The sequence below is a fragment of the Strix aluco genome, chromosome 14, assembly GCF_031877795.1.
Source record: "Strix aluco isolate bStrAlu1 chromosome 14, bStrAlu1.hap1, whole genome shotgun sequence".
NCBI classification, from domain to species: Eukaryota; Metazoa; Chordata; class Aves; order Strigiformes; family Strigidae; genus Strix; species Strix aluco.
In genome coordinates, this window is record NC_133944.1 from 20086900 (window position 1) to 20112996 (window position 26097).

At 36.6% G+C, this 26097-nt stretch overlaps 1 protein-coding gene across 2 annotated transcripts; it reads left to right on the plus strand.

Moving 5' to 3' along the window:
- Positions 1-26010, plus strand: DUS2 (dihydrouridine synthase 2). Of its 2 annotated transcripts, XM_074839955.1 has the most exons (16): positions 1-74; positions 457-596; positions 3551-3596; positions 5037-5128; positions 6078-6121; positions 6927-6991; positions 10119-10162; positions 11772-11837; positions 15281-15351; positions 15827-15913; positions 18227-18395; positions 19392-19513; positions 22221-22364; positions 23527-23614; positions 24246-24319; positions 25530-26010. In XM_074839955.1, the coding sequence occupies exons 1-16, from the start codon at positions 11-13 to the stop codon at positions 25765-25767; spliced, it is 1554 nt and encodes a 517-aa protein (XP_074696056.1). In that variant the 5' UTR covers positions 1-10; the 3' UTR covers positions 25768-26010. The 2 variants fall into 2 exon arrangements, with proteins under 2 accessions (XP_074696056.1, XP_074696057.1); XM_074839956.1 differs by lacking the exons at positions 1-74; positions 457-596 and adding an exon at positions 697-1109.
- Positions 26011-26097: the final 87 nt, after the last annotated feature.

Sequence of the window (26097 nt, forward strand, 5' to 3'; positions counted from 1 at the left end):
GCGCTGCCCGATGACGTCGCGAAGAGGCGCTTCCCCCCGCCCCCCCGGCGCCGCGGCGGAGCCACGCGAGGAGGGTGAGTGCCGCGGTGGGGGGCGCGCGCGCGGCTGGTACCTCAGGCGGCTGCGGCCCCTTCCCGCCAACCTGCGGAGCTGACGGCGGAGAGCTGGGCCCCGCGGCGGCAGCTGCGGCCCTGAGGGGCTCCGGCAGAGGCGGCCCAGCGCCCCTGGCCCGGGGGAAGGAGCTCCTGCGTTGGGGAGCACCCCCCGGGCCGCCCCGCCGGGCTCTCTCACGGTCCCGCGGCACTGGCGCCGCGGCTGCTGAGCGAGCAGCGGTGGAGCTGCCGCAGGCCTGTGAGCTGCTACGGGAGCCCTTGTCAGGTGTGACAGGGCCACTCCACCCCCCCCGCCCGCAGGCAGTTGCATTCCATGGCTGTCCCCCTTGGTTTTCTCTTTCAGGTAGCACCGCAACAGGGATGACGGTGAACACACCTCTGTGTTTTAGAGGAAAAAAGATCCTTGCGCCAATGGTGCGAGTGGGAACACTACCAATGCGTCTTCTTGCTCTGGACTATGGTGCTGATATCGTGTACTGTGAGGTATGAAGGATGAGCAGATGAGGCAGCCTTAACTGATAACATTATTATTAAAAGCACAAATAGATTTGGTTTTTCGTAGGACTTCTTTTTACTTACATTTTTCATTAGAATAAATGGGGAAAGAAGAGTACCCATGGCTTAAGGCGTTTCCGTTTGAGGGGTCCTCAAGTTATGGCAAACCTATATTTTAAGACTGTTCAATACTTTCAATTCATTTAGACAAGACACTCACCATAACAATTTCCCCACACTCTACTGTGTTTTGTTTTTTGTTGGAGTTTTTGGGGTTTTTTTGGGTTGGTTTTTTTTTTTGAGTAGAGTTATAACATTGAAGGAAGTCTTAGGCTGACCTACCCACCCTCTCACCCAGTTAGTTCTGCTGTGCTATCCCAGAGCATCCATATGTCTCACAGCACTACTGTCCTTGCTGCTTAACCACTTTTCTTAAAGCTGCCTGAAGTTAAGACTCCAGTTTGCTGCAGATATCATGGTTGGACTGCTCTGTAACTTAAGGTACTTAGTCTTTATTATCCTTATTGTTGCAGTGCATCAGTATTCCCATTTTCCCCTTCCGTGATATTACTAGCGCTTCTCAAATGTAAGCACTGGTACCAGTTAAGTGACTCAGCCAAGGCTTAAAAAACCCAAACAATAATGTAAACATGGCTTAAATAGTGGCTTTCCTGAAGAATGTTTGGTCTGTACCAATAGAACATGCTGAAACACTGTTGGAATCAATTGTTTACAATGTTCTCCAGGAATCTTCACAGCAATTCCCTCATGACTTAGCTTACTGCCTATTTTGGGGGAGAAGAAAGGAAAGATTTGTTCTCAGAGAGACAATATGCTTGTTTTGTCTTGGCCACAGCTCACCTTTTGTCTCTAGCTTCTAGAATTACGTATGATATTTAACTAGTTGGATCAGCTCCATGTGAAAGAGTTCCTGGATGATTCAGAAGAACTCTTAAAATTCAGTAGAATAGTTATCACTGTCTGTCATAGAAGTGGGAGTAATAAGGTGTTTTTTTCTTTGACAAACAATAATTAACAGTTTCCCAGTTTATGAATTATGACCTCTCTGCTTTACATGGGATTAAATGAGAATATATATTTTTTTAATTCTCTGAGAGGCTAATTGTAGATCACATATAGAAAAATCACAGACAGAGTTAGAGAATCTAGAAGTCTTAAGCACTGAAAGCAAGTCAGGCTTGAGACAGCCTTTGTATTTTTCCAGTATCTCTTACACTTCTTCATAGTAGCAAAGAACCTTGTTACCGAGCAGCTCCTGGATTTCACTTACCACAGACAGGGCCATTGAATGATAAATTAGTGGAAGACAGTAATGTAGAAATTGTGTGTGTTCTTTAAAAAAGCCACAACCAAACCCCACAACAAACTGTGCATGTAAAGGTATTGCTTTGCTTACTGCTGAAGTCACAGGGTATGAGAAATTATTTAATCCAGCACTGTAAACAGTATAGTTAAAGCAGTTTCTCTTTTACACATGCTTTTTGTCACAATTCCAGAGAAACTACCTCAAAAAGAGACACCCTTAAACTTATTTAACAAGTTGCAGTATGTTACAAACCTTGCAGTGTGAAAGTTATTCCTGTAGCCAAAAACCTGTTTTCCTCATCTCCCCTCAAAAATAAGGTCCCCTGTAGTCTTTTCTTTTTTCCACATTGCTGTTGAGAAACAGGAGAGTTAAGATGCCTTTGACATGGATTACTGTTTGCAGTTAGATATCTGCCTTAGTAGATGTTATCAGAAAAACTGTGCTTTATAGGTTTTCTTAAAAACTGACAAGATAGTATAAAATAGAGTTGTTTTAGGCAGTTATGCTACAGTTGTTTGGCAACAGAACAGCATAGATCTGTATCTCTGTATAGTAAAACTTAATTTTTTGATTTATCCCTTTGTTTTCCAATCCTTTCCCCCGCAATCTTCTCAACATTTTGGAACTCGAAGGTGTTTCAGAACTTGACATGAATAGTACCTGATGAGGAACATTAATTAAAAACTTAAATTAGAAGCACTGCTCATAAGACCTATAGTATAGCATAGACAGATTGAAGTTAATTTATTGCTAGTTTATCCCTTACCTGTAAATCAGCAAGTTTTAAACCTTGTCTTATTTGATAAAACAAAGATTCTATAGTACACCAAACTTCAAGTAACTAACACTATAGCATAGTCTTTTTTTTTTCCTCCATTTGTATAACAGTTGGATTAACAGCTGCATATTTATTTCAGCAGCTAACATTATATTAGCTCAAGCTGTAGCCCTTTGACAATTAAGGGCAGTCAGTTTGCCTTAAAGCTCACCTATAATCAAGTTGATAAGATACATATGAGAAAAGGACTCAACCGGTGTCCTTAATAAATTGAATTGCATAAATCTGCAGTTAGAATAATACGTGTAGATTGAGTTTCTTCTAAGGGAAAGCCACAAAGAATGGTGACTATGTATTAGGCTCTTTAGTAATGGTCAGCATAAAGCTTCATTTTGTCTTTTAGCAACTGTAGCGAACTGTTAAAATTTGGGATTAAGATCAAGAGGACTTAAAGCCTTATACTGCTGTTTTGTTCACCAATGTGTTTGGCCAGTACGAATCTACACTGATTCTTGAGGTGCTCTGTTGTTATAGCATTAAGTTATCTTCCTCTTCCACACTAGGTAGTTGTTCTGCTTTGTTTCCAGGTTGCTAGATAAGTATTTGAACAAAATGGTTCTTCTAGAACTATGTAAACATATCATATTCTTATGTTTGTATGTTCAATTCATATTTAGAAACTTTAGTTGAGTGTGTTGTATAGTTAAGCTCTTGTTTTCACTTGCATTCTTTGTCTGTATTTGGTGTCTCTATATAGTTATTCTTAATAAAATGGGCAACTGTTTAGAGCTAGGTGGTTTAAACACTTCAACTCAGAGATATTTTTATTCTTCTCAGGAGCTGATTGACATAAAGATGCTGCAGTGTAAGAGGGTTATGAATGGTAAGTATAGCATTTCTTTTGCTAGTATCTGTAAGCATTCTTTTTTCTAGTTAGGAGAAAATATAATTATTTCTCTGAAGTAATTTTCTAATTATTACAATGAGGTATCAGTACCTATAATCTCATGAAATGGTGTCTAGGGACTTAAAATGAGTGTGTCAAGTGCTACTTTACACCTGTCTGCTTCAGTTGTCCTTCAAGGAATTTCAATAGTTCAATTAGTGTCCCTCAGGAAAACCATAAACATTTTTGGAAGATAGGGCTAATGTATTAGTAACTGACAGTTAGTTATTCTTTCTAGGACCCTAACACAAGGTCTTTCTTCACCACTGAGTTTATTACAAGGATTTGATGAGTTTTCTGTTAAAGTCTTTGATGGAGGTCAGGTTACTGGGCGTGCAGGTATAGGCTTTCTGAAGTGAAGGACTTGATAATTTTTAGCTCCTAGCATTATATCTTTTTTGTTAAGAAAAATGGTATTAGTGTTGAATATCCATTACTAATTTTTCAGCATTATGCTTCCTGGCAGCAGGTAAAAGAAACTAGTAGCTGGAATAGACAGACATTAAAGTTCTAGTGGACTGTTTAAAATGTTAAAGTTATTAGTTTTATGTGAGTTAAAAAGACAAATAATAAAATTGTAATTAACAGATAACTCTCCTCAATTCTGTATCTACGTATTGGCTTCAGCCTCTCTGTTGCCCTCATATGCTATTGTAATAAAGAATAAACAGTAAAAAACTCTTGGTGAGATTTTTTTTTCAGAAAATTTTTCATATGTATGTGCTAATATAAAATCTAATTTTCTGAGCAAAACTACTAATATTAGTTACAAAACTATTTAATTTTTCAAGAAAAGTTTGTGTCCGAGAAATGAATTCATTTGAACTGCAGCTGAGACAGTTTCCAATCATGAGTCTTTATAAATGTTAGCTGTTTGTGACATTATAATATATAGACCTTTTAGTCTACTGCAATAAGGAAGCAAGACATATAAGATCTCACTGTTTATCATTGTTTTATTAACTTGAGGTCCATCGGCTAGATTCAGCCTAACATGATTTTTCCAGACAAGTTCTTAAAAAGATATCTTTGAGACCTCCCCAGCTGAGGGGACACCTAGTTCCCCTCTTGCCCTTTCCCAAAAATAGTAGTTATATTCATTCTGGTTGATTCATCATTAGACTTGTTCTGGTGCTGATGCTTGCCCAGGAAACAGGCTGGGGGATGATTTGGGAGTACCATGGGAGGGAAACACCAATGTGCAAGAAAGGTACTGCAAGGACATATAGGAGGTAGTGTGCCATTAGTTCTGCTCTTCAGGGAAGACTTATTTGATAGCATTTCATTTATATACAAGTTGCATAGTCATATGACTTCCTTTATGATTACATTTGTATATAATTTTTGTCTATTTTATCTGTTTCTCATTTCATACAGAAGTACTTGAAACAGTGGACTTTGTTGCACCTAATGAAAGAGTTGTTTTCAGAACTTGTGAAAGGGAGAGGCACAATGTTGTCTTTCAAATGGTAAGAAACCAACTGCAAGTACTCTTCTAATAACAACATAGTTAAACCAGGTAGTGCTAATAACATCAGTCTAAGTCTAAAGCAGATCTCTGTATTGCGGACTCAATTTCTTGGTGCTTCAGGTGGAGGTAAAGTTTCATGCCAAATGTGCTGCAGAATTTCTTATCTGTTGGTACACACATGACCAAGATGCCTCATTATAAGCTCTCCTTACAGCTGTTTTCAGAAGAGGTGATTAAGATGAATTCTGTGCTCTATGAGAGTAGCTTGTTTTTGTAATGGGTATCTTTGATACATTTCTGAATGTATAGATACCAAAAATAAATTATGCTGATGCTTGATCATATGTTTAAGTCTTGCACTGTCCTGTAAACAGTCTCACTGGAAAGACAGAAATGGCATTGTTTAGTGTAGATAAGAGAGGATTAATGTGTGTGTTAACATTGCACAAATGGATGACAGGCTGCTGGAAAGAAAAAGATAGTAATTTGCTCTTTGAGACCGCTCTGTATAGGACAAGAGTTGATGGGGCTTGAAGGGAGGGAGAAGTGGGGATTGCATTAGATACTGAAAAAGACCTTTTTCAGGGGTAATGATAGCCCTGGAATAGGTTGCTTGTAGAGACTGTAGAATTGTTATTAGTGAAGCTTCTTAAGAACATGATAAATAAATAATGGTTATGGGCTAAGGACATTTGGTACTGCTGTAGGCTAAGAGGGTGGGCAGGCCTCTCCAGATCCCTTTTTGTATCATGTTTTGTCATTCAGTGGCTGATTCTAGTACATGCTTTAGCTAAATGTTGTAGCTATCTGTTGTGCTGTGAATGGGTCTCTGTCACTTTATACTAAATGTTCAGAGCAAATATGATTATACACATGTGCAAGTGAGCACTTTTTTAAATTAATTTGATGATATTCTATAATTGTAAATCCTCTTGTTTTACCCACAGGGTTCAGCAGATGCTGAAAGAGCCCTGGCGGTAGCTAAGCTTGTGTAAGTCATCTTTCACCCCCTTCCCACTATGGGTTTGTTTGGAGTTTTTTGTCAGACGAATTATTGTGGAAGACAGTTTTTTATCATTAAGAGGATCAGGGTAGGCCTTCATAGGACCAAGAAAAGTTCTGTAGGAGCTGCACAGTGAAGTGTAGCATCTCAAAAGGCCAGTGGTATAATGGTCTAACTGCAACTTCTATTTAAAATAGTTCTTGCTCAAAGCAGCAGTTGCATAAATTCTGTACTGGGATTGATGGCTTCTTGCTAGTGCAGTAAGTGTGTCCTTGATCTTTCCAATATGAAATTTCTCTGGGTATTGCACAGCTGCAGGTAAGACCAGTATGCCTAAAAAGTCTCCCACTGTTCGTGGTTTGAAGTTCCCAATAAACTATTGTGCAGAAATGAAAAGTGCGTCTCAAATCTTTTTAAAAGCTGTTTTTAAGCCTCCATTTTAAATAGATGGAAGTTTCAATAGGACTTGCTTTAGTAACAGTGGTGAATTTAGTGCTGGGTATACTTATATATATTTAATCCTATATAAACATATTTGAGTATTTGCAGCTTCTGCAGAACACTGGTCATTGAAACCTGTAGACAGACTGATCTTCACACCGCTGTCAAAATAAATGTCTAACTTATATAAAAGTGAGAAGTTAAAAATTCAGAAGTTCAAATAAAAGCTTAACCTTAAATTTTCATTTAAGCTTTAATGATGATGGAACAACTTTTGTGGAAAGATACCTATTTCCTGATTCTTGTTCTAATATGCTGAAAAAATTTTAATTGTTTCTTTCTTCTCTTTCAGAGAGAGTGATGTAGCTGGTATTGATATCAACATGGGATGCCCAAAAGAATATTCTACTAAGGCAAGTGGATTTTGATTACTCTTAAATAAGTTTTTTCTTAGAGGTGTGGAGTGCAGAATACATGTTCTGGTTTTTTGGGTTGAACAAATTCAAGCAGTAAAATTTTCATGCAGATAAACTTAAGTTTATTTTTTTGCAATAAACAAGAGTCTTGAAGGTGCCATGGCCCTAATACAGTAGAATAACGTAGTCTATTATAAATTTTCCTTAAGAATAAGTTTGGTCAGGTAATTAAATATACCATAAGTGATTAAATATACCCTGAGTGGGTAAGCATGTATGAAGTTTGTAAGCTCAGGTTAGTGTGGACATGTACCACTGAGCAAGTGATGATTGTATTTTCTGTCAAGACAACCACTGAATATTGAGGAAAACATAGTGAGATTGTTAAATTGTATTATTGTCCAAAGTTATGGAGCTATTCAGAATTCTGAAAACTCTGACAAGCTATGCTGTATTTTGCATTTAAAAGTAAATTCTGTAAGGCGGGATAAAGTGGGGTGGTTGTTTGTTTTGTTTTCCTGACATCACTAATTTGTTGGATGAGTGAAATATGTTCTGCTTAGTCTATGTTCTGCTTAGCCTATGTGAAATATGTTCTGCTTAGCCTTAGTAAAAATAGAAATCACAGTTTGTCATCTGAGCAAGTAAACATTTGCAGATTAGCAATGCTGAGTTCAATTATTGGTCAGTTTTTAGTGAGAGGAGGATGGATCAGTTTAAAACTTGATTATTATTTTTTTTAAGTTAAGCACATGAAATTCTAAACTAGTGCTCTATTGTCTGTGGCTAAAACAGTAGTCAAACTGGTTTTTAGCACTGTTAAGCCAGTTAGTGTATAGATAAAGTATCAGTGAATTAGACCGTGGAGCCTCATTTTGATGTCAGATGTTCATGCAGAATAGATAAGAGAAATTTTGTACTTACTGTCAAAGAAAAAGAACTTCAGCTTGGAAGACTTAAAATTTCATTCCCCGGAAGAACCCTGGCTGTTGCATTTAAACTTTCTATCCTCTAGTCTTCCTAGTGTCGGCATTTAGCATTTGGGGCAAATTCTGTCATGTGAAGCTGTAACGCTTCATCCTTTAAACAGAAAAAACAATATATCCGCATAGACAGTACATTCAGTTCCTAATCCTGTGTTACTGGTCTTTACGTCTGGAAGCTTTTTACTGGCCTTTTACTAAAGCAAGAGCACAAATGTAAAGGGTAACTTGAGATCTGCCCTAATTCCTAGTATCAGCCTAAGCTCTTATGGAGCTTATATATTTTCCCTTGTCAAACCAAGTTGCCTGTGGACCAAGTAAAACTATTTTTTTCCCCTCCCCTCTCCCCTTTCACAGTAGAAAAAAATAGAATTCTGTGGGAGTTTATTGTATCTGGCGCATAAATATGTGGCTGACTGAAAGGGGATATCTGGTGCATGAAAGCAATGTTGTTAAAGTGGGGAATAGTAAAGGCCAAAGTTGACAGTGCCAAACATGCCTGTACCTTGCATGATGCCATGAGATTGTACAGACTCTACACCACAAAAGTATATTGTCCTACTTTCTCAGTGTTTCATCCAAGAGAAAAGAATGCTTTGTCTGAATGGATTCATTTTCCAGTAATGGAACGTAGCTTTTGATAAAACTACTTGAAAAGGGTCTATTTTAGATCACATCACCCTGAAGAAATAAAAGGACCGACTGTGTCACAGAGTTGTGAAATAGAAGAATGAAAAGGCCCTAATGACTGTACATAGAGAGGGCTGATGTTTTTCCATCACAAAAGTTGCTTTTCCTTTGGAGCATGTGAGGTGTGTAAGAATGTTGGACACCTTTTAGGTATCTAGTATCTCCACTTCAACAGTTCATAGTGTTTTAACCTGGATCTGACGATGGTCAGTGTTGAAAGTAGCAGGCAATGGTGCAAGACAGGCATAGGATGGATCAATTTATAGGGGATTTTCTGTTTCACTGCTACTTAGTTTTGTAGGTTGGCTTGCATTCTGAAGAGTAATTACTTAAATTCTTCTAATATGTTCCATCTAACTTGTGAATGATTTTACTTACATACATTTCTAGGGTTTTTCTGTTTTAATCCCATTAAACTTTTTGTTTCAATGATAACATGAAAATGACAAGGTAAGTGAGGTATAGTGAAAATAAATATTTCACATTCTTGAAAACTCATATTTTAGTTTCCCCTGTTCTAGAGTCTTTGTATCTATGTATTTAGATTCTGTTGTTTCTGAACTTCCTTTTTTTTCTGCCAGATGGCTTTTGAGATAAAGTGGAAGGACTTGAAAGTGGAAGGAACTGTAGTTGTGTTGAGGACATGTCATTAAATTCATATATATATATACATACACACACATAAATATGTACATATGATATTTCTGGTGATATTTCCAGTAATGTTTTCTTTAGCCTTTATTACTTTCTTCTGTATTATAACTAGTTACATGGAAGACTATTTTACCCTTCCACAGACTCATAATTAAGAACAAAACGCCAAAACGTCCTCCCTGTGCTAGGATGAAAGATAAAAAATTCAAATGCTGGTGAATGATTATTCTCCAACAGTAGTTTTGGGTCAAAAATTTCATACAATTTTGAACTCATTTCTTATGTCTGCCTGTTGGCCTTTAGATCTATGTATGCAGATGAAATAGTGCACAAAGAACAGCTAAAATATTAAATTGTTAAAGCGTTCATAATTTGTGTCCAATATAGCCACTTAATTTGTCTAAGCTTGTTTTTCTAAATGTAGTGTGTAGACAGAAACTACTGACATCAAGACCTCTGAAATGTGGTGTGTAATGTTAAAACAATAAATCTCTTCAGCTGTCAATGAGTAGAAACTGGATGATTACAGTTGCTAAAAATGGCTTTTTGAAATCCTGTCCGCTCCATAAAGTAAGGGGAGCAAGTTGGTGCCCTGAATTACTGCTTAATTAATCTGGTACAGCTCTAGGAAATGTTTCACTAATACTCCTGCATTTTAGATTTTGTCATTTTTTCCTTCCCTCCCTGCACCCCCCCCCCCCCCCTTCTTAATATAACATTGTACTTTTGGTATTAGGCAAAATAAAGTTGAAAAATATGTTCGCCTGGTGTGTAACGGTTTCTGTATATTTTCCCAGGGAGGTATGGGAGCAGCATTGCTATCTGATCCTGACAAAATAGAGTCTGTAAGTATCACCTTGTGGGTTTTGAACTGCCTTGGAAAGCATTATGTACTGTGTTCTACTGGAAGCAGGAATGAATGCATAGAAGACAAATGAGTAGATACTAGAGTGGAATAATCAGTTTTGAATACTGAAATTAAGATTATGGATAAATAATCCTGATTTAGTTCTCATCATTGTCTGGCCTATAAAATTGCTACCTTCTTCCTTTTCAGTTTAAAAACTTTCACAATATGGTGCTATATTTGCGGAGGGAGGAGTTTTATGTGCATATGTATGTAAATCTGTATGAACATTACGAGTTTTCAGTCAGATTGCCCTGACCCATGGGCAGGACCTTGCCCTTGGCCTTGTTGAACTCCATGAGGTTTGCATGGGCCCACCTCTCCAGCCTGTCCAGGTCCCTCTGGATGGCACATCCCTTCCCTCCAGCGTGTCGACCGCACCACACAGCTCAGTGTCATCACAAACGTGCTGAGGGTGCCTCGATCCCGCTGTCCATGTCACCGACAAACATGTTAAACAGCGCCGGTCCCAACACCAACCCCTGAGGACACCACTTGTCCCTGCTCTCCACTCAGTCATGGAGCCGTTGACCACAAGTCTTTGAGTGTGACCATCCAGCCAATCCCTTATCCCCTGACTGGTCCATCTGCCCAATTCATGTCTCTCCAATTTAGAGACAAGAATGTTGCATGGGACAGTGTCAAAAACTTTGCACAAGTCCAGGTAGATGACGCCAGTTGCTCTACCCTTATCCACCAAGGCTGTGACTCCGTCATAGAAGCCCACCAAATTTGTCAGGCATGATTTGCCCTTAGTGAAGCCATGTTGACTGTCACCAATGACCTCTTTATTTTCCATGTGCCCTAGCAGAGTTTCCAGAAGGATCTGTTCCATGATCTTGCTGGGCACAGAGGTGACACTGACTGGTCTGTAGTTCCCCGGGTTGTCTTTTTTTTTTTTTTTCTTTTTAAAAATGGAGGTTAAGTTTCCTCTTTCCAGTCAGCAGGAACTTCACCAGACTGCCATGACTTCTTGAATATGATGGATAGTGGCTTAGTCACTTCATCTACCAGTTCTCTCAGGACCAACGGATGCATTTCATCAGGTCCCATGGATTTGTGCACCCTCAGGTTTCTTAGATGGTCTCGAACCTGATCTTCTCCTACAGTGGGGGGTTCTTCATTCTCCCAGTCGCTGTCTTTACCTTCTGTGACTTGGGTGGTGTGGCTGGAGCACTTGCTGGTGAAGACAGGCAAAAAAGTCATTGAGTATCTCAGCCTTCTCCATATCCCGGGTAACCAGGTCTTCTATTTCCTTCTGGAGAGGGCCCACATTTTCCCTAGTCTTCTTTTTATCACCAATGTACCTATAGAAGTGGAAATAAAAATGGCTTAGACTAGAAATAGGTTTGTATATCTATTGGATAAAATGATATACTCGATTACAGGCTGCATGTGTTGGTCTAGCATGTAAAGATTTTTTTATAGAGGAACAGTAACTAGTGTTACATTGTTCCAATTTTTTAGTATCTTCAAGAGAGAAAGGAGGAGAGATTTGTTAATGTCACTGTTGTGATCACATTTTTGTTTTTTTTTTCTTTTTCCAGATATTGACTACCCTTGTTAAAGGAATTTGTAAACCAGTAACCTGCAAAATCCGCATTTTGCCCTCAGTAAGAACATAAATTGCTATGCTGAAGTGTTTAGTTGTTGTTTATTTCTGTGATTTAAAATCAATTAGAATATATAGCATTCTAATATATTGGCATTTGAGACCTGTTATTATGAAATAGCACTTGGAATTATAATTTGTGTTTGGAATGCTGTCACGACCTAAGGGGTTATCTAACCTGTGGCTGTATAGAGATCATCATTGTGGGTTCGTTGGATTCCATGATACACAAGGATACAGAGGCTTTTATTCTCTAAATTTCTCAACTGTATTACAGATTAAAACAAATACCACAAAAATCAGCATAGCAAATATACCTATAATTAATAAAGCAAGATATAGATGTAGGTATATCTACCTCAAGCTATTACAAATTATTAGTAGCAACAATCAATAGTATAACAGCAATGATTAATATGGCAGCAATCAGTTATAGCAACAGTCAATAAGAGCAACAACCAAGTAGGTATACACTATTACAAGTTACTACAAACTTACCAGTAGTGAAGCAAACTTATCAATAATGTAACAGTAGATATACTTGATAGATTACTCATAGGCATGTGTATATGTATGTTCATAGTAATAGTACTGGTATCAAGTGCACTAGACAAATCTCAGGAGGGTGCTAAACCATCCCCCAGATGGAAGGGCAAACTGATCCCAGAAGGGGACCCAACCATCCCAGAAGTAGAAAGACAAACTGAACCAACCCCAAAAGTAGGCCCAGAGGGGGACCAATAAAATAAGAGACTCATTCCAAAGATGATCTGTTATGGAGTTTGGAGGCAGCCAGGCATCCCTGACAAGAGTCCAAGATTTCATAGAAAGTTCATGCAGAGAGTTCAACCTGTGTAGGAAAAGTGTGTGCAGCATGGGAAGTTTTTGGAGAGAGGGAAGCTCCATTTTGGATAAAAACTAAGTCATTTTTATGTTACAGAGACACAAGAGGGTGTAGGACACCACCCCTCGAGCAGCCAGTGGATGCTGTTAATTCTTGTTTTTCACCTGAGGCAGCCAATAGATTATTGTTTTGTGTTCTTCCAGACCAATTTTTGCTCTTTCCAGACTGTTTTTCTGTTCTTGTAGTTAGAACAGCCAGTGGCAGTTAGAGATTCTATTTTTCTCAGGATGTTTCCCCTCCCCCCCCCTTTTTTTTTTTTTTTTTCAGACTATTTTTTACCTTTTCAAATAATATGTTGCTGATACAGTTCCTTGATTTTGCACTTATCGATGGTATCTCAGGATGTCTCTGGTTTCTAGGTACCTAGCTGTACTTATCAGGGACCTTTCTGGTTCACAGGCCTAGTTCCCAGGCTAATGGTTTTCAAGCTGGCAAGCATTTTCTCTCTCATTATTTTTCAGAAATATTTTCTTCCTATCAGTAATTTTCCCCTTACAACAAGGTCACCGCCTTGGCTGCTCATATCAGATGCCAAACTTCGTTTCTCCTCTCTAATTTAAAAACTCAATAAAATACTAAACATTAGATGTCTACACATGGTTTATTCCATTGAACTCCAAATAGGGATACTTCTGTTAAAAAAGTATTTTAGTCCTGTTTATTGTAACCCACTGAGTTAATCTCAAAGCTTTTGCTGGTGGATAGGCACTAAATGAAGATAAAAAGGAAAAATGCACTCATATTTTAGAAGGCTGTCAAATGTGGAATTGACTGAGAGTAATATCATGTGTGCATAAGCACAGTGCAATGAACTTTGAATTTCTTGACAGTCTCCTTGAAGCTTGAACTTCAACAGGGAAGACTAAGCCCTAATGTTACTTCTCCAACTTAGAACATTCATGTTAACAATGAAGATTTCACTAATTAATTAGTTTTTACAAAAGAAACTGCCTATGTTCTATAAACTACTCGTATTCTACAGTGCAAGGAATTTTGCCTTACTTGACTCCTGATTTACTGTACATGCAATGACAGCAATAAATACTGCAAATGATACCTGAATTAAAAACAATTTCTGCAGCCTTTTTAGAAACTCTTTGATAGGTCTAAGTATTGCAATTGTTAGCTTATACAAAAAGGTTCATAATCTTCCTTCTCAGAAGCAACATCTTCATTGCAATTAGAGTTGACTTTTTTTTTCTGAATAGATTCTCAGGTACAATCGTTGATTTCAAAGAAATAGTGGTAAGACTGTTATATTGCAAAAGCTGTTATATTTTGGGTTGTTGGTATTTTTCTAATTTAACTATTAAGAATGTAGTGAAAATACATAGGTTCTTTTTCTACAGCTGTTGTAGCTTCCTTACTGGATTTTTTTTTCTGTTGGATTCCCTACATATTTTTAAACCTCCAGGAGATGATGTGCCTTCTCTTTTAATGACTGATTGTTTTGCAATTCTGTATTTAATTACCTGCCTAGATACTGTGATTGCTTATGACCTGGATAGATACTTTTGTGGATAGATGAGTTGTAACTGAGCAAGTTATTGTTGAAAAGTCATTTACACGTGCACTTAAAATGATTAAATGAACAAATGAAGCCTGTATGAAGAGAATCAGTAACTCTGCCTAAGATCATTTGCTTCTGAAGTATTAAATCAAAGAACTGGCACATCTCCTTTTTATTTTATGCAAATATCCTAGAGCCTCTTCCTTTTTGTTTCAAGCTGCTTTTGCATAACATGTCATCCATCAGAACAGCAGGTGAGCTTCTGTCTCTATGTCCATGCCAGCTGGTAGATGTTGCATTTTTCAAAGACTGAATGTGCTATTATTGTGATGAGCCACAGATCATGCTCCAGCTTTTGAAAAGAAAATTGGCCTTTTTTGCGTTGTCCCTCTCCCCAAAGCTGCGTAAAACGGGGTAATCCGGCAGCGTGCCAAATTTCTTCATGCCATTTAACAGCATCTTACCTCTTCAAAGATATACTGGGAGCTTCCCCTTTTTCTCCTGTATCTTTTGATTCACTGGTCATGTATGAATATCATTAGTATTTTTTAGATACTAGTTAACTTTTTTAAGCCACATCTGAGAGGAATATTTATAGATGTGATTGCATGTTACGTTGATTTCAGAAGGCATCCTCTTCTTAAGATGCATTTTGATTACAATGTACAGAGTAGTCATTAGAGAGGACTTGCTAATCAAGTGTTTTGTATCATTTTCAAATGACAGTCTAAAAACCTGTTGGAAAATATTATCCTTCTACAGAGTATTGCGTTACCTGGTTTGAGAAAGTCTGCAATCTATAGTTTCAAGGAAGTATTGAAAATGGATTCTTACTTTTGCTATAATATGTAATTCTTTAATTGAACTATATATTAAGTGGTCATGTGTGTTGGGAGTTACTGTTGAAATACAGGAATTGTATCCCTCTTGATAAAAGAAAAGACTTCCAACATTTGTTTGTACAGTGATCACATGATAGTTGTTCCTTTTTCTTTGAACTAAAATCATGTCATTCTCTCTTATCCCTCAGGTTGAGGATACTGTGAATCTGGTAAAGAGAATAGAAAAAACTGGTATTGCTGCCATTGCAGTCCATGGAAGGTAAATCGATTTTAGGCAAGAGATATTTTTTTTTTAAGTTTGGTGATGAGCGTAGCACAGCAAGATATGATTAGAGTATACTCTACATATGATATGTGGTTCTGATTTCAACTGTTAATTAAATCCATGTTGTAGAAAATTGGGCCAGAAATTAGGAAATTGAGCTGCTTGCTGCTATTTTTCTAAAATTTTTGTCTCCAAGACCAAATAAAACTAAAATTATCTTGCATACTCTGTAGCTAAAAAATGCTGCTTATCTGGATATGGAATTACAGTAACAATGTTCTAAAATGTATTTGATATGAAAGAATTCTCTTGTGTTAGAAAAAAAAAAGGAAAATTACATCAAATACATAAAGTAAATAAGCAGAAATAAGTATATCCCAATAATCCTTGAGTCATGTCTGCTGTGATTCAGATATCTACAAATCCCATAGGAAGTCTTTGATCTTGTCTTTTTTTGTTTGTTGGAAAGGAAGAAGGAGGAGAGGCCTCAGCACCCTGTCCACTGTGATGTGATCAAAGCCATATCTGAAGCAGTCTCTATTCCAGTAATAGCAAAGTAAGTTGGACTAATTAGCTCGTTATTGCCAAATGCCTGTACCTGACTTAAGACTTGCAAGTGCAGGAAAAATATCCTTCATGTAGGGTGAATACAACATTACCTGTTACCAAAGATCAAATCTGAATAGATGTAGCAGTGACAAAAGCTGGCCTTATGGAATATCACCATACCTCAGATTTTAGTTTAAAAATTCTGTGTATTTTTCAAAAAGCATTGCTTTTGTGTGTCACAATCTGTCCTATGCAAGTTGTTTCTGATTGCATCCAGCAGTTGAATCCTCTATGGTTTTAAGCCCTGTGCAGTGACTGGTTATAACCCTACCACTGTGTATCTTGGAGATCAGCTGTCCCACTGCTCAAAACCAGTGTTATATTCTGTGGCCTCACATCTTCCCTAAGACCTCCTTAGTGTCCAGACATATGGCGTGATGCCACTGAATCTGTCTGCTTATATTGACAGATGCTTCAGTAACTCTGTGATAGTAAAATAAAGAAGTCTGAAAAGTTTAGCTACAAACAGGTAAGTTTAAGAGCAATTTTGGTTGCAGAGGTAATGAAAAGTATCAGACCGTCCTGAATTGTATCTGATCTGCCTGACCAACATCTTTAGATGTTTCACCTCTTTGTAAGTGGCAGTAGAATATCCTTGGCCAGAGAAGCAGTGTCCTTAGATGAAGTTCTCTCTTCATTGATTTGGATTTTTCATGGAAAAGCTGCATCTCTGCAAACTATATACTTGGATCAGAAATTTGAGAACTGTTTTCCTCTTCACATTTCTATGTAGAAAATACATTGAAAGTCACAGGTTTTGCTGTTAGACCTGTTTCTGTACTGGACAAAGGAAATACTCTATGCTGATAATCTTTGTTGATCCACTTTTCAGTGGTTCAGCCCTTTCTAGTTTTCACAATAATTTTTTTAACAATATGGAATTAAAAAGCAAGCAAAATTCACATTGTGCGTTGCCATGAATCCTTTGTTTGCCTAGCTAAAAAATGAGGCTAACAATTTTCTTAGATTTTATGCATGTCACAGAAATACCAGCTCTGTACGAGTACTTCCTATGATGAAGTGTGCAATTAAGATATAAAAATACCAGAGGTTTATTGTTAATAAATTGCTTCTAATGAATCCCTATATCAATTTACTTCTTTGCAGGTGTCCCAACATGCTGAGCTAACCTTAATAATACTTTTTTTAAATGAATTCTCTGAAAAGAATATTTATTTTAAATCCACTCAGTGAAACTTTTCCCTCTCTAAAGAAATGCAAATGTGCAACTTGGAACCCTGCTTATTATATTTAATCCATCCTATTTGATCCCTGCTGTAACTTATTTGGCTAGTATTTTGAGAATTTTAACCACTTATACCTCAAGCTTGGTCAGGAAATATCAGGAATGAATGAAAGGAAGTAGACTGGTACTAAAAAAAGGCAAGAAAATTTTTAATTGATACTATGTTTTCTAGAATGCTACTGTGTTTATGGAATAATCTTTCATTAGTGCAGAAAGCTTGCTTGTTCTGTCTTCATAATAGAAATGTCTGGTTTTAAAGTAATTTATCATTCTCTAGTTTTTGGGTTTGGCAGTGTTTCTACTTTTGAAGGGATAAAGATCCTACTCTTACTTTATAGTTCAGAAGTCCAACTTTTATTTTACATACAAAAGATGTTGTGAAGGGAAACTTTAAGAGAAAGAAAAGGTGTTTTAAATGTTCTTTTTGCTTACTAACACATCTGACTTGCTGACTTGAAAGCAGAGGCAGTACAATAGCAGCAATGCAACCTTCTTTTAACTTTAAAGTAATCTGTGACTGATCCAGAAGTACTACTTGTAGTTACTTTCCGTATGTTAGTGCTAGAGTGAAAATGGAATGATGCTGTACATACTTAACTTGTTTTCAGTATCGGTTGTGGCAACACAATTAGTGTGCAGTTGAAGGTTACAGAACTGGCAATTACAAGGTGTCATTTTTTAAAACACTATGGAAGTGATTCTTTGTGAGCCTTATCCTTTAAGTGAAAGCACACAGTGTGTAAAACACAAACTATGTTCTTACTTCATAGATAGTCTTCTATTTTTAAGAGAAGTATGCAGATAATGAAAAATATTATTTATAATCGTTGTTTTAATGAGCCATTGCTAATAAAACTCTCAGACCCGTTTGTTATCTTGGATTTGAGATAATATTTTAAATAGACTCTTCCACCATTGATAATGTAATATCACATTGAAAATACAGGGCTGTGTTAAAGTACAAGTAATAGCAAATAAAACTTTCATGATTGTAACAATGATGTTAATTTTTAGTGGAGGATCTCATGACTTCATCAAAGAATACATGGACATTGAGACCTTCCAGAAAGCAACAGCTGCCTCATCAGTAATGATAGCTCGTGCTGCCATGTGGAACCCATCTATCTTCAGAAAAGAGGGTTTTTTCCCCTTGAAGGAAGTCATGCGAGATTACATCAAATATGTATGTTTTTGGAAAATCTTGCTTGTAGTTAACATTGTTTACTATTGTTAATCCAAATCTTACTACGGTATCTTAACTCCTCTTAATTTCAAACACTTAGGCTCTGGGGATATTTTAACAATACTGCGTATGACATGAGTCTTGCAAATCAACCACTTCTTCCTCTGGATTATTTTGTTCAGAATAAAATGTTCAGAAATCTGTATTCAGAGAACAGTTTTTCCTGATCATTCTTTTCTTATGTAGCGTGCTTTTTAGCCCTAGTTTCTTGGGAACATTTATGAGGCTTACAAGGCTATCTAAAAATGTCTAGGAATTCGAAAAGCTAATGATATGTAGGCCAACTCTCTTGATGTTACAGTTGTGCAAATAATACTGAACAGAAAAGTGAAGAAATATTAAGTACTCAGTTGCTGCTAGATTAATTTTTAGAAATTAATTGCTATTCACAAGTACTGTAAAGAATTTTTAACAGCAGGGAAGCAAAGGGAATGGATTGCCAATGAAGTAATGCTGTACTGTAGTACTATAGCTGCATCAACTGAGTCATCTATTATATAAAGTTTATCTGTTTATCTAGATGAAGTATATCTACTATTCAAAATACACAATTAATCCTAATAATGACATAGGAAATTAATCAGAAATCTGTGGCTTTGAGTATGTCATGAATTAAAGATTTTTTGGGTTTTGAGAATTTGAACCGCCATTAACTAGTCATTAAAATATCGGTGCATTGCTAGTCAGTTATGTAAACCGGTCAACTCTTTCTTCTTAAGTATATGAATAAGTTGAAATTCTGTTCGTGAAAGCGTGCCAAAATAATTAGATTATACTCACACTCATGAGTAGTCTTGAATATGTTATTGAGGAAATTGTGCATTGTGATTTGCCTTTCAAAAACAGTTTTGAAATTTGTCAAGAGACACAAGCATTATACAAGATAAATTTGGTTTTATATTTTATGTTTTTATATACTTTGTCTCTCTCCTTCAGGCAGTAAGATATGATAATCACTATACCAACACAAAATACTGTTTGTGTCAGATGTTAAGAGAACAGTTGGAAACTACTCAGGGTAAGAAGCTGCATGCTGCGCAGTCCACACAGGAGATCTGGTAAGCATGCACTTCAGAAATAGGAATTGTACTCTGTCAAACTTGCAAACCACTTCTCTGTCTGTAGCACTGCCTGGCATTTCATACTTTCTGAAGAAGCTGCAAAAAACCTAAAAGTAAACCAACAAAAAAAAAAAAATCTAATTAGTGAGATGTGGAATACAGTAAACTTTTCCAGGTTTCCTCCGTGGTCAGGTATTAAAGCTTTACCCCTAAAACTGTCTAAATATTCAACATACTAATCTGAGTGGTACTTCACTGAGTGACAGGCATTTATCCAATATTTTCATTAACCAATTAAGAAAACTTTCAGCATTCTCTATTGTTAGTCTGGAGGTTAATATTGCGGACTTTGTCTTCTTCCAGGGATAGGTATTTATTTTAATTTTCCCTTTGCATATGGAGTTTTTAATGTTACTGGAATATTTATGTTAAGGTGTTTGTTTTAAATGAACACTTGGAGATAAAACTCAAAACAGTGTATGAAGGTCACCTATATGGTACTTAAATGTATTTCTTCTGTGCTGCTTTTCATACCTGAAATATCTAATGAACAATGACAACCTTTTTAAGGAAATACAGTAGATTGAATGAATCTCTTCATCCTGGACATTTGGAACAGTCCGGATGAAATTTCTCTAAGGAGGAGACAGAAAAGCAAGACAGAAAAGATTGAAAGAAACCATAAAATAGATATGTGATTAAAGAATTCACTCAGAATGGAGGGAAATTCAGGTTTGGAGGCATCCCAAACTGAACAAAATAAAGGTCTGAGCTTGTGTGTGTCATATCCATGTTGGGTGCTATAATTATCCTTCTGATGGAATGTAGGGGAAGAGAGTCGCTTTGTTTTTATAAAATAAACAGTCTGAAACTGGTTGTTATCTTAACGTGTATGAAAACGGATAGAAATGTTGAAAGCCTGAAATATTTTGCCAGTGGAGTTTCTGTTTTCTAGAAAACCCTAATCAGCATTCTGTTCATGTTCAAAATGAATGGAAATGCCTGCAATCCTTTTGCCAGTTTATTGTGATTTACCAGTTTTGGCTCTCTAAACACTGCTCTCCATGATTATTACATTACAATACATTGAAGGGAGTTTGTATTTTATATATAAAAGGAGTTACCCTTCATTATTCATAAAGGAGCAGTGGAATTCACGAACAACATTTGAACTTTGCAAGTTATTTTTCACTTTTGCAATGTAAATAGTTGAACAATTTTTAGTATAGTAATTTACTATCTATTTTGCTTACGGTTTTCCAGTTCGGTTAGAAGAGATGTATTATAGATTGAAACTGAAACGATCTTTTATTTCAAATATATCTTAGCCGAAAGGGTGGTGGTGTTCTCTACTGATTGAATAGTATGTAAAGAAAAGAAATTGTAAAGAGTCAAGCCTTGAAACAGGTAATTAGAAGAGTCACAGTTTATACACATAAACACTGGATAGGTGTCTAGTGTAAAATTTTTGGTTTTATGTGCTATACCTAACAATTCTTTAGGGGCTTCCAAAATTGGACATAATCAGTTTTTGTAGATGTGATGCAATACCAATTTCAAAATCGGCTTGTACTCAAGCAGGGTGTGTGCATGAGAGAGGGATAGAGAGACAGCCACTAGAAAATTTATGAAACTGCTTTCTATCAGCAGACTCAGTCTTTTAACCAGTGTTCTAAACAGCTGCTTTAATGTCCAGATAACTGGAGAACATCCAGTCATTGAAAACGCACCTATACATCTTCAGACAAAAATGTTACTTAATGCTTCTGTCTCTAGTGGTGATGGCATGTTACAGCCGTTCGAGGTTTTAACCTCACCACTGAATGCAAGAGAACAGGCTGCTACATTTCAGACAAAAAAAATTACATAGCAGTACATAGTAAGTTGTCTTCTTTTAGAAGCATCAGTTAGCATTATTCAGCTTCATTGCTTTTCCACTTAGAGCATGGGAGATGGCTTTGTGGACAGAATTTATTTTGTCATTGAACAGCTTCATACCAATGAGTATTCTCATAATAGTCAGAAAGTAAAAGTTTTATTATGCTGCAGGTTTTATTGTTGTTATCATCTGCAGAAAATGAATAGTCACAGTTTTTCAAAGTAGATGCAACCTGCCATGGATCTGGATTTGAGGCTCTTCCCTTTGACCCAAATCCTAGTTGCTTCCTTCCTTGTACTGGGGTTTGTAAATAATACTCTGAAGCCAGAAAATCTGAGATTTTGAGGTATTTGGATGTTACAGTGTTTATTTCTTAGAATATTTTTAAATAACAAAATTAGAAGAAGAATCCATTTCCTGCTTTTTTCTCATGTTGCCCTTGTAGAGCTGATGCACCAGGAGTCACTTTGAGATGTTCTTTGCTGATGCATCTACCTGCAAGTTACTAATTGAGCTGATAACATGAACATTGCAGGACCTGCATTTCTGATTGATTCTACCTGGACTTTCAGGCTGAAAATTGAATATATAGTGCTGGAAATGAGAACATTACTTTTCTACTTGTAGCGCAACAGTGTCTGATAACAACTGAAGTAGAAACAATACAGTGTCACTGTGCAGAATATAGCCACACTTCCATGTGATTCTCTGTATATATATACTCTATTTAAACACGATTGATTTCTGTACTTACTTTTCTCTATCATAATGTGATACAAAAATTTATAAGCTGATCTCTAACACAAAGGAATTCTGTTTGAATAGTGAAGTCTTTGAAATGGCTGACTTCTATGAAGAAACAACAGCTATTTTTGAAGCAAAGAAAACATCTTTAGAAACTGAGACACAAGATAAAGATGACCAAATGGAAGATCCAGATGTAATAAAAATGGCTGTTAGGTTTGACAAGTAAGCATGCAAATTAAGTTTTTCACTATCTGTAAATAAAAACACTGTGAATTTGACAGTGCCTTACAGTTTTTTGAAAATAACAATATGCATAACAGCAATTACCGAGTGAATTTTTATGAAGCAATTTGCGTACATCATTACATAATTACTAGCATCACCACTCTTCCTGTGCTATTTGGATGTTGTAAGATGTTCTTTAGTTCCAGGCTTCCTGAGACCACTTAATTCTCTCAGTTAACTTATTAAAAGTGCTAAGTGATTTTTTTAGAATTCAAACATCTGTACCTAGAAGATGTGAGTACACAAAGATACAGAGTTCAGTTATTTTTAGTGAAAATTAGCTAAAAGTCCTGCACAATTTTCATAATATTATTTTTGAAGCAGATATGTGCTAGTCTGCAGTCTTCTAAATGTGTTCCACGCATAAAGTATTCCTTGAAAAACTAATCCATGGAGTTATGTACAATATTATTTTGAGTAACCTTTGATTATATTCTGTGAAGCTTATGGAATTGCCTTTACCTTCTGTGTTATACATGTCTTTGCTATTTTTGCGATGTCTGCTATTAATTCTTATAAAACAGCTCAAGAAGAGTGTGATATAAAATGCTCCTCAAATCCAGTCATAATGCTTTAATATTTACAGGATATATTACCGGACCCCCTGAGGATCGAATACAGTGGTTTTACAGTATTTCTTTTTTTCTGTCAGGTACAAGGAGCTGTAATTCCATGTCAGTAACTGACTCAATGTCTACGTTTCCTACCCTTTTTTATTTGATAACTACTGTCTCATAACAGAAGCATCTGCTTTGCTTTTCTTCTAGTGTTTACTCTTATATAGTTACTCATAATAAGCAGTGCCAAACTGTATCTCTATTCTATGTCATAAATTTAGTTAGAATCTCTGTTCTGATACGTATCTTTTCTCTAGTTGTATTATTACAGGATGTGAATGTTTGGGAAGAATTAATAGAAAAGTTTGGATTTTATTTTAGAAGTTATGTCAGACATACTACTTGAATTATCTATTAAGGAAGCAGCATTTTTTACATAATTTGAGCTGTGAAATTAAATCACAAAGAATAACTGGAAGAAGTAATATAATAAGCAGCACTATCTCTGTGCACAGTTGTTGACCACAAATTTTTCTGTCTAGGCGAGAATATCCACCACAGATTACACCAAAAATGTATCTTCTGGAATGGTGTCGGAAAGAAAAGCATCCTCAGCCTGTTTATGAAACTGTGAGTCAATGAAGAAACCCTTTCAAACATCTTCCTCTGTCTTTATCTATGAAATTAAGTATTTTAGGACTCAAAGTAGTGAGAAATTCTGCTTTCCAGTCTTGCATAGCTCTTGAGTAAGCAGCTTCAGAAATGATAATACACATGTATGAAAATAACAGCTTATTTTATTAGAAAATAAAAATTTATAAGTCAGACCTTCAGTCTGCTTTTGATTCATGTGTGAATTAAGTTGCTGTAACTACAGGTCATTACATAGTCCATGGCTGACTTTCTTTTACTACTTCTGTGAAGTAAAGAATTTGGATTCAGAATGTTTTCTCTGGTGTTGCACACTGTTATAGGTAGGAACTACACTGGACAGAAGTCACTGCTTGGTTAGGTTGGGACATTATTTGATTAATTTTTTTGTAAAGCAAAAATATTTGCATTCTTCTTATTTTTTAACCTTAAATATGTGAGGTTAAATTTGTTGTGTGAATTACAGTAATTTTAAAGGTGTTACTTGATTGTGGTGTAAAGATAAGGTAAACAAGGAACCTTGACAATGTTGTTTGTTCTGTAAATGCCATGACTGTTTTTTTGACAAACCCTTCCCTTTTAATTGTTTGTTTTTTTTTTTTTTTCCCAGGTTCAAAGACCACTGGATAGATTATTCTGTTCAGTAGTGACAGTAGCTGAGCAAAAATACAGATCAACTCTGTGGTAAGCTATCCTTAATGTTTTTTGCAACTGTATTGTAATTGTTTCTGAAATGTTGCTTAAAACTTGCACTGAAAGGGTACTCCAGTTTATTCCAGTTGACTTAGATAAAAGTCAACTAAAAGCTACCTTCTAAAGCTACCTCTGGGAGGGAGAAAGGATTACAAATTTCTGGGAATTGAATGTGACATGAGGAAGTAAGCTTTAGAATAATCAAGTAAACAGTTACAGATTTTAATTCACTTAGTACATTAGTTCACAAATTGTATTGGAAGGGAAGCAAATAGGTTATTTGGTCCAATTGTGTCTGTGAAGAGTTCAGAAACTAACCCAGGGAGGCAGAGGGGACCGTTGGAGGAGGTAATGTGATGTCTTCAGCCACTACAACAGATCCATTCTCAATAAGGAGTCAGGATTAAGTGTCTATATACAGTGAAGCAGAGGACAGTTTAGGGTCTTCTCAGAGATCACAGTTAATCAAGTTACATCCAGGACTGCTCTAGAGTTTCATGAAGGTATTTTATACAATCATCTGTTAATACTGGAGTTGACTTCAGGTATTTGCACCCAAGTTGATCTTGATTTAACTGCAAAGCTAGAGCTCAGCATTGAACACTCTAAAGAGGACACAACGATTACTGGTGTTTGCAGCATTAGTGTTCAGAGACTTTAGGAAGTTAAGCTCAGCTGATAAGAAACTTCGAGAAGAATATGTTTTCAGATACTGTAATCTGCAGTCCTTCTCAGAAATGACAGAGTTTTGATTATTATGGAACAGTTCCTGCTTTTGTCAGTGTCAATGAACTTGTACTCCTGCCAGAGATGATGTTTGGGCCTGAGTGTCTTTCAAGAAAAGTGATCCTTCAAAACTCAGTTTTGTTTAGCAATCATATTTGTAAAAGTTAACTTCCTGAGGATTGCAACCACTTGGGCCAGACACACATTGACTTTTGAAATGAAGAGCGTTTGAGACACAAGATCTGAAAGAAACAGTTTTTCTAGGAATATTACATCAGGAGTGATGCATCAACATTGACGCAGAGCAAGTTTCAAATAATTTCTGGAACTGACCTATTTTGTTGTCTGCTGTGAGATGATTACACATGCTGTTTATTTCATGATGTTGCATCAGAGACAGGAAATTTATTGTCTCTTGGCAGTGTAGAGACTTCAGTTTCTACTTTCACCTGTGCTCTGTCTGCTTGCTCTTCAGGGACAAGTCAAAGAAGCTAGCAGAACAGGCTGCAGCTATTGTCTGTCTGAGAACATTGGGTGTCCCAGAGGGAAAGCTGTGTGAGGGAGAAAATCACCTGATTAACAAGCGCAAGAGAGAAGACCAGGAGCGCTTGAATAACAGAGACCATGGAGAAGATCTTGCTGAGCCTTCCCATAAAAAAGCTAATTTTACTGAAGAAACTTCTGACGTGAATGTGCCTAAGATGCCACGATAGCATGAAAATTAGAGGTTTCACACCTATGCAGCTACAAATTAGTTCCTATTTGTATATCTTGCTGTTCACATTTCATTTGGATTCTCTTGGAGACGGATAAATTACCCAGTTGTGGAAAATGCGAATGGCATGTTTACTGTTCACCATTCACTATGGTGCCTTTCAGACAGGATAAATTAGTAACTTGATTTTAAAGAACATTGAGAAGATTGTCCCAAATAATAAATTTTTTTAAAAATACCAGGTATTTTCAAAGCAATTTTGTCATTAGTTTTATTACTTGTTTTTTATTTTTAAGTCTACAGTATACTGATAAAAGATGTATGAATA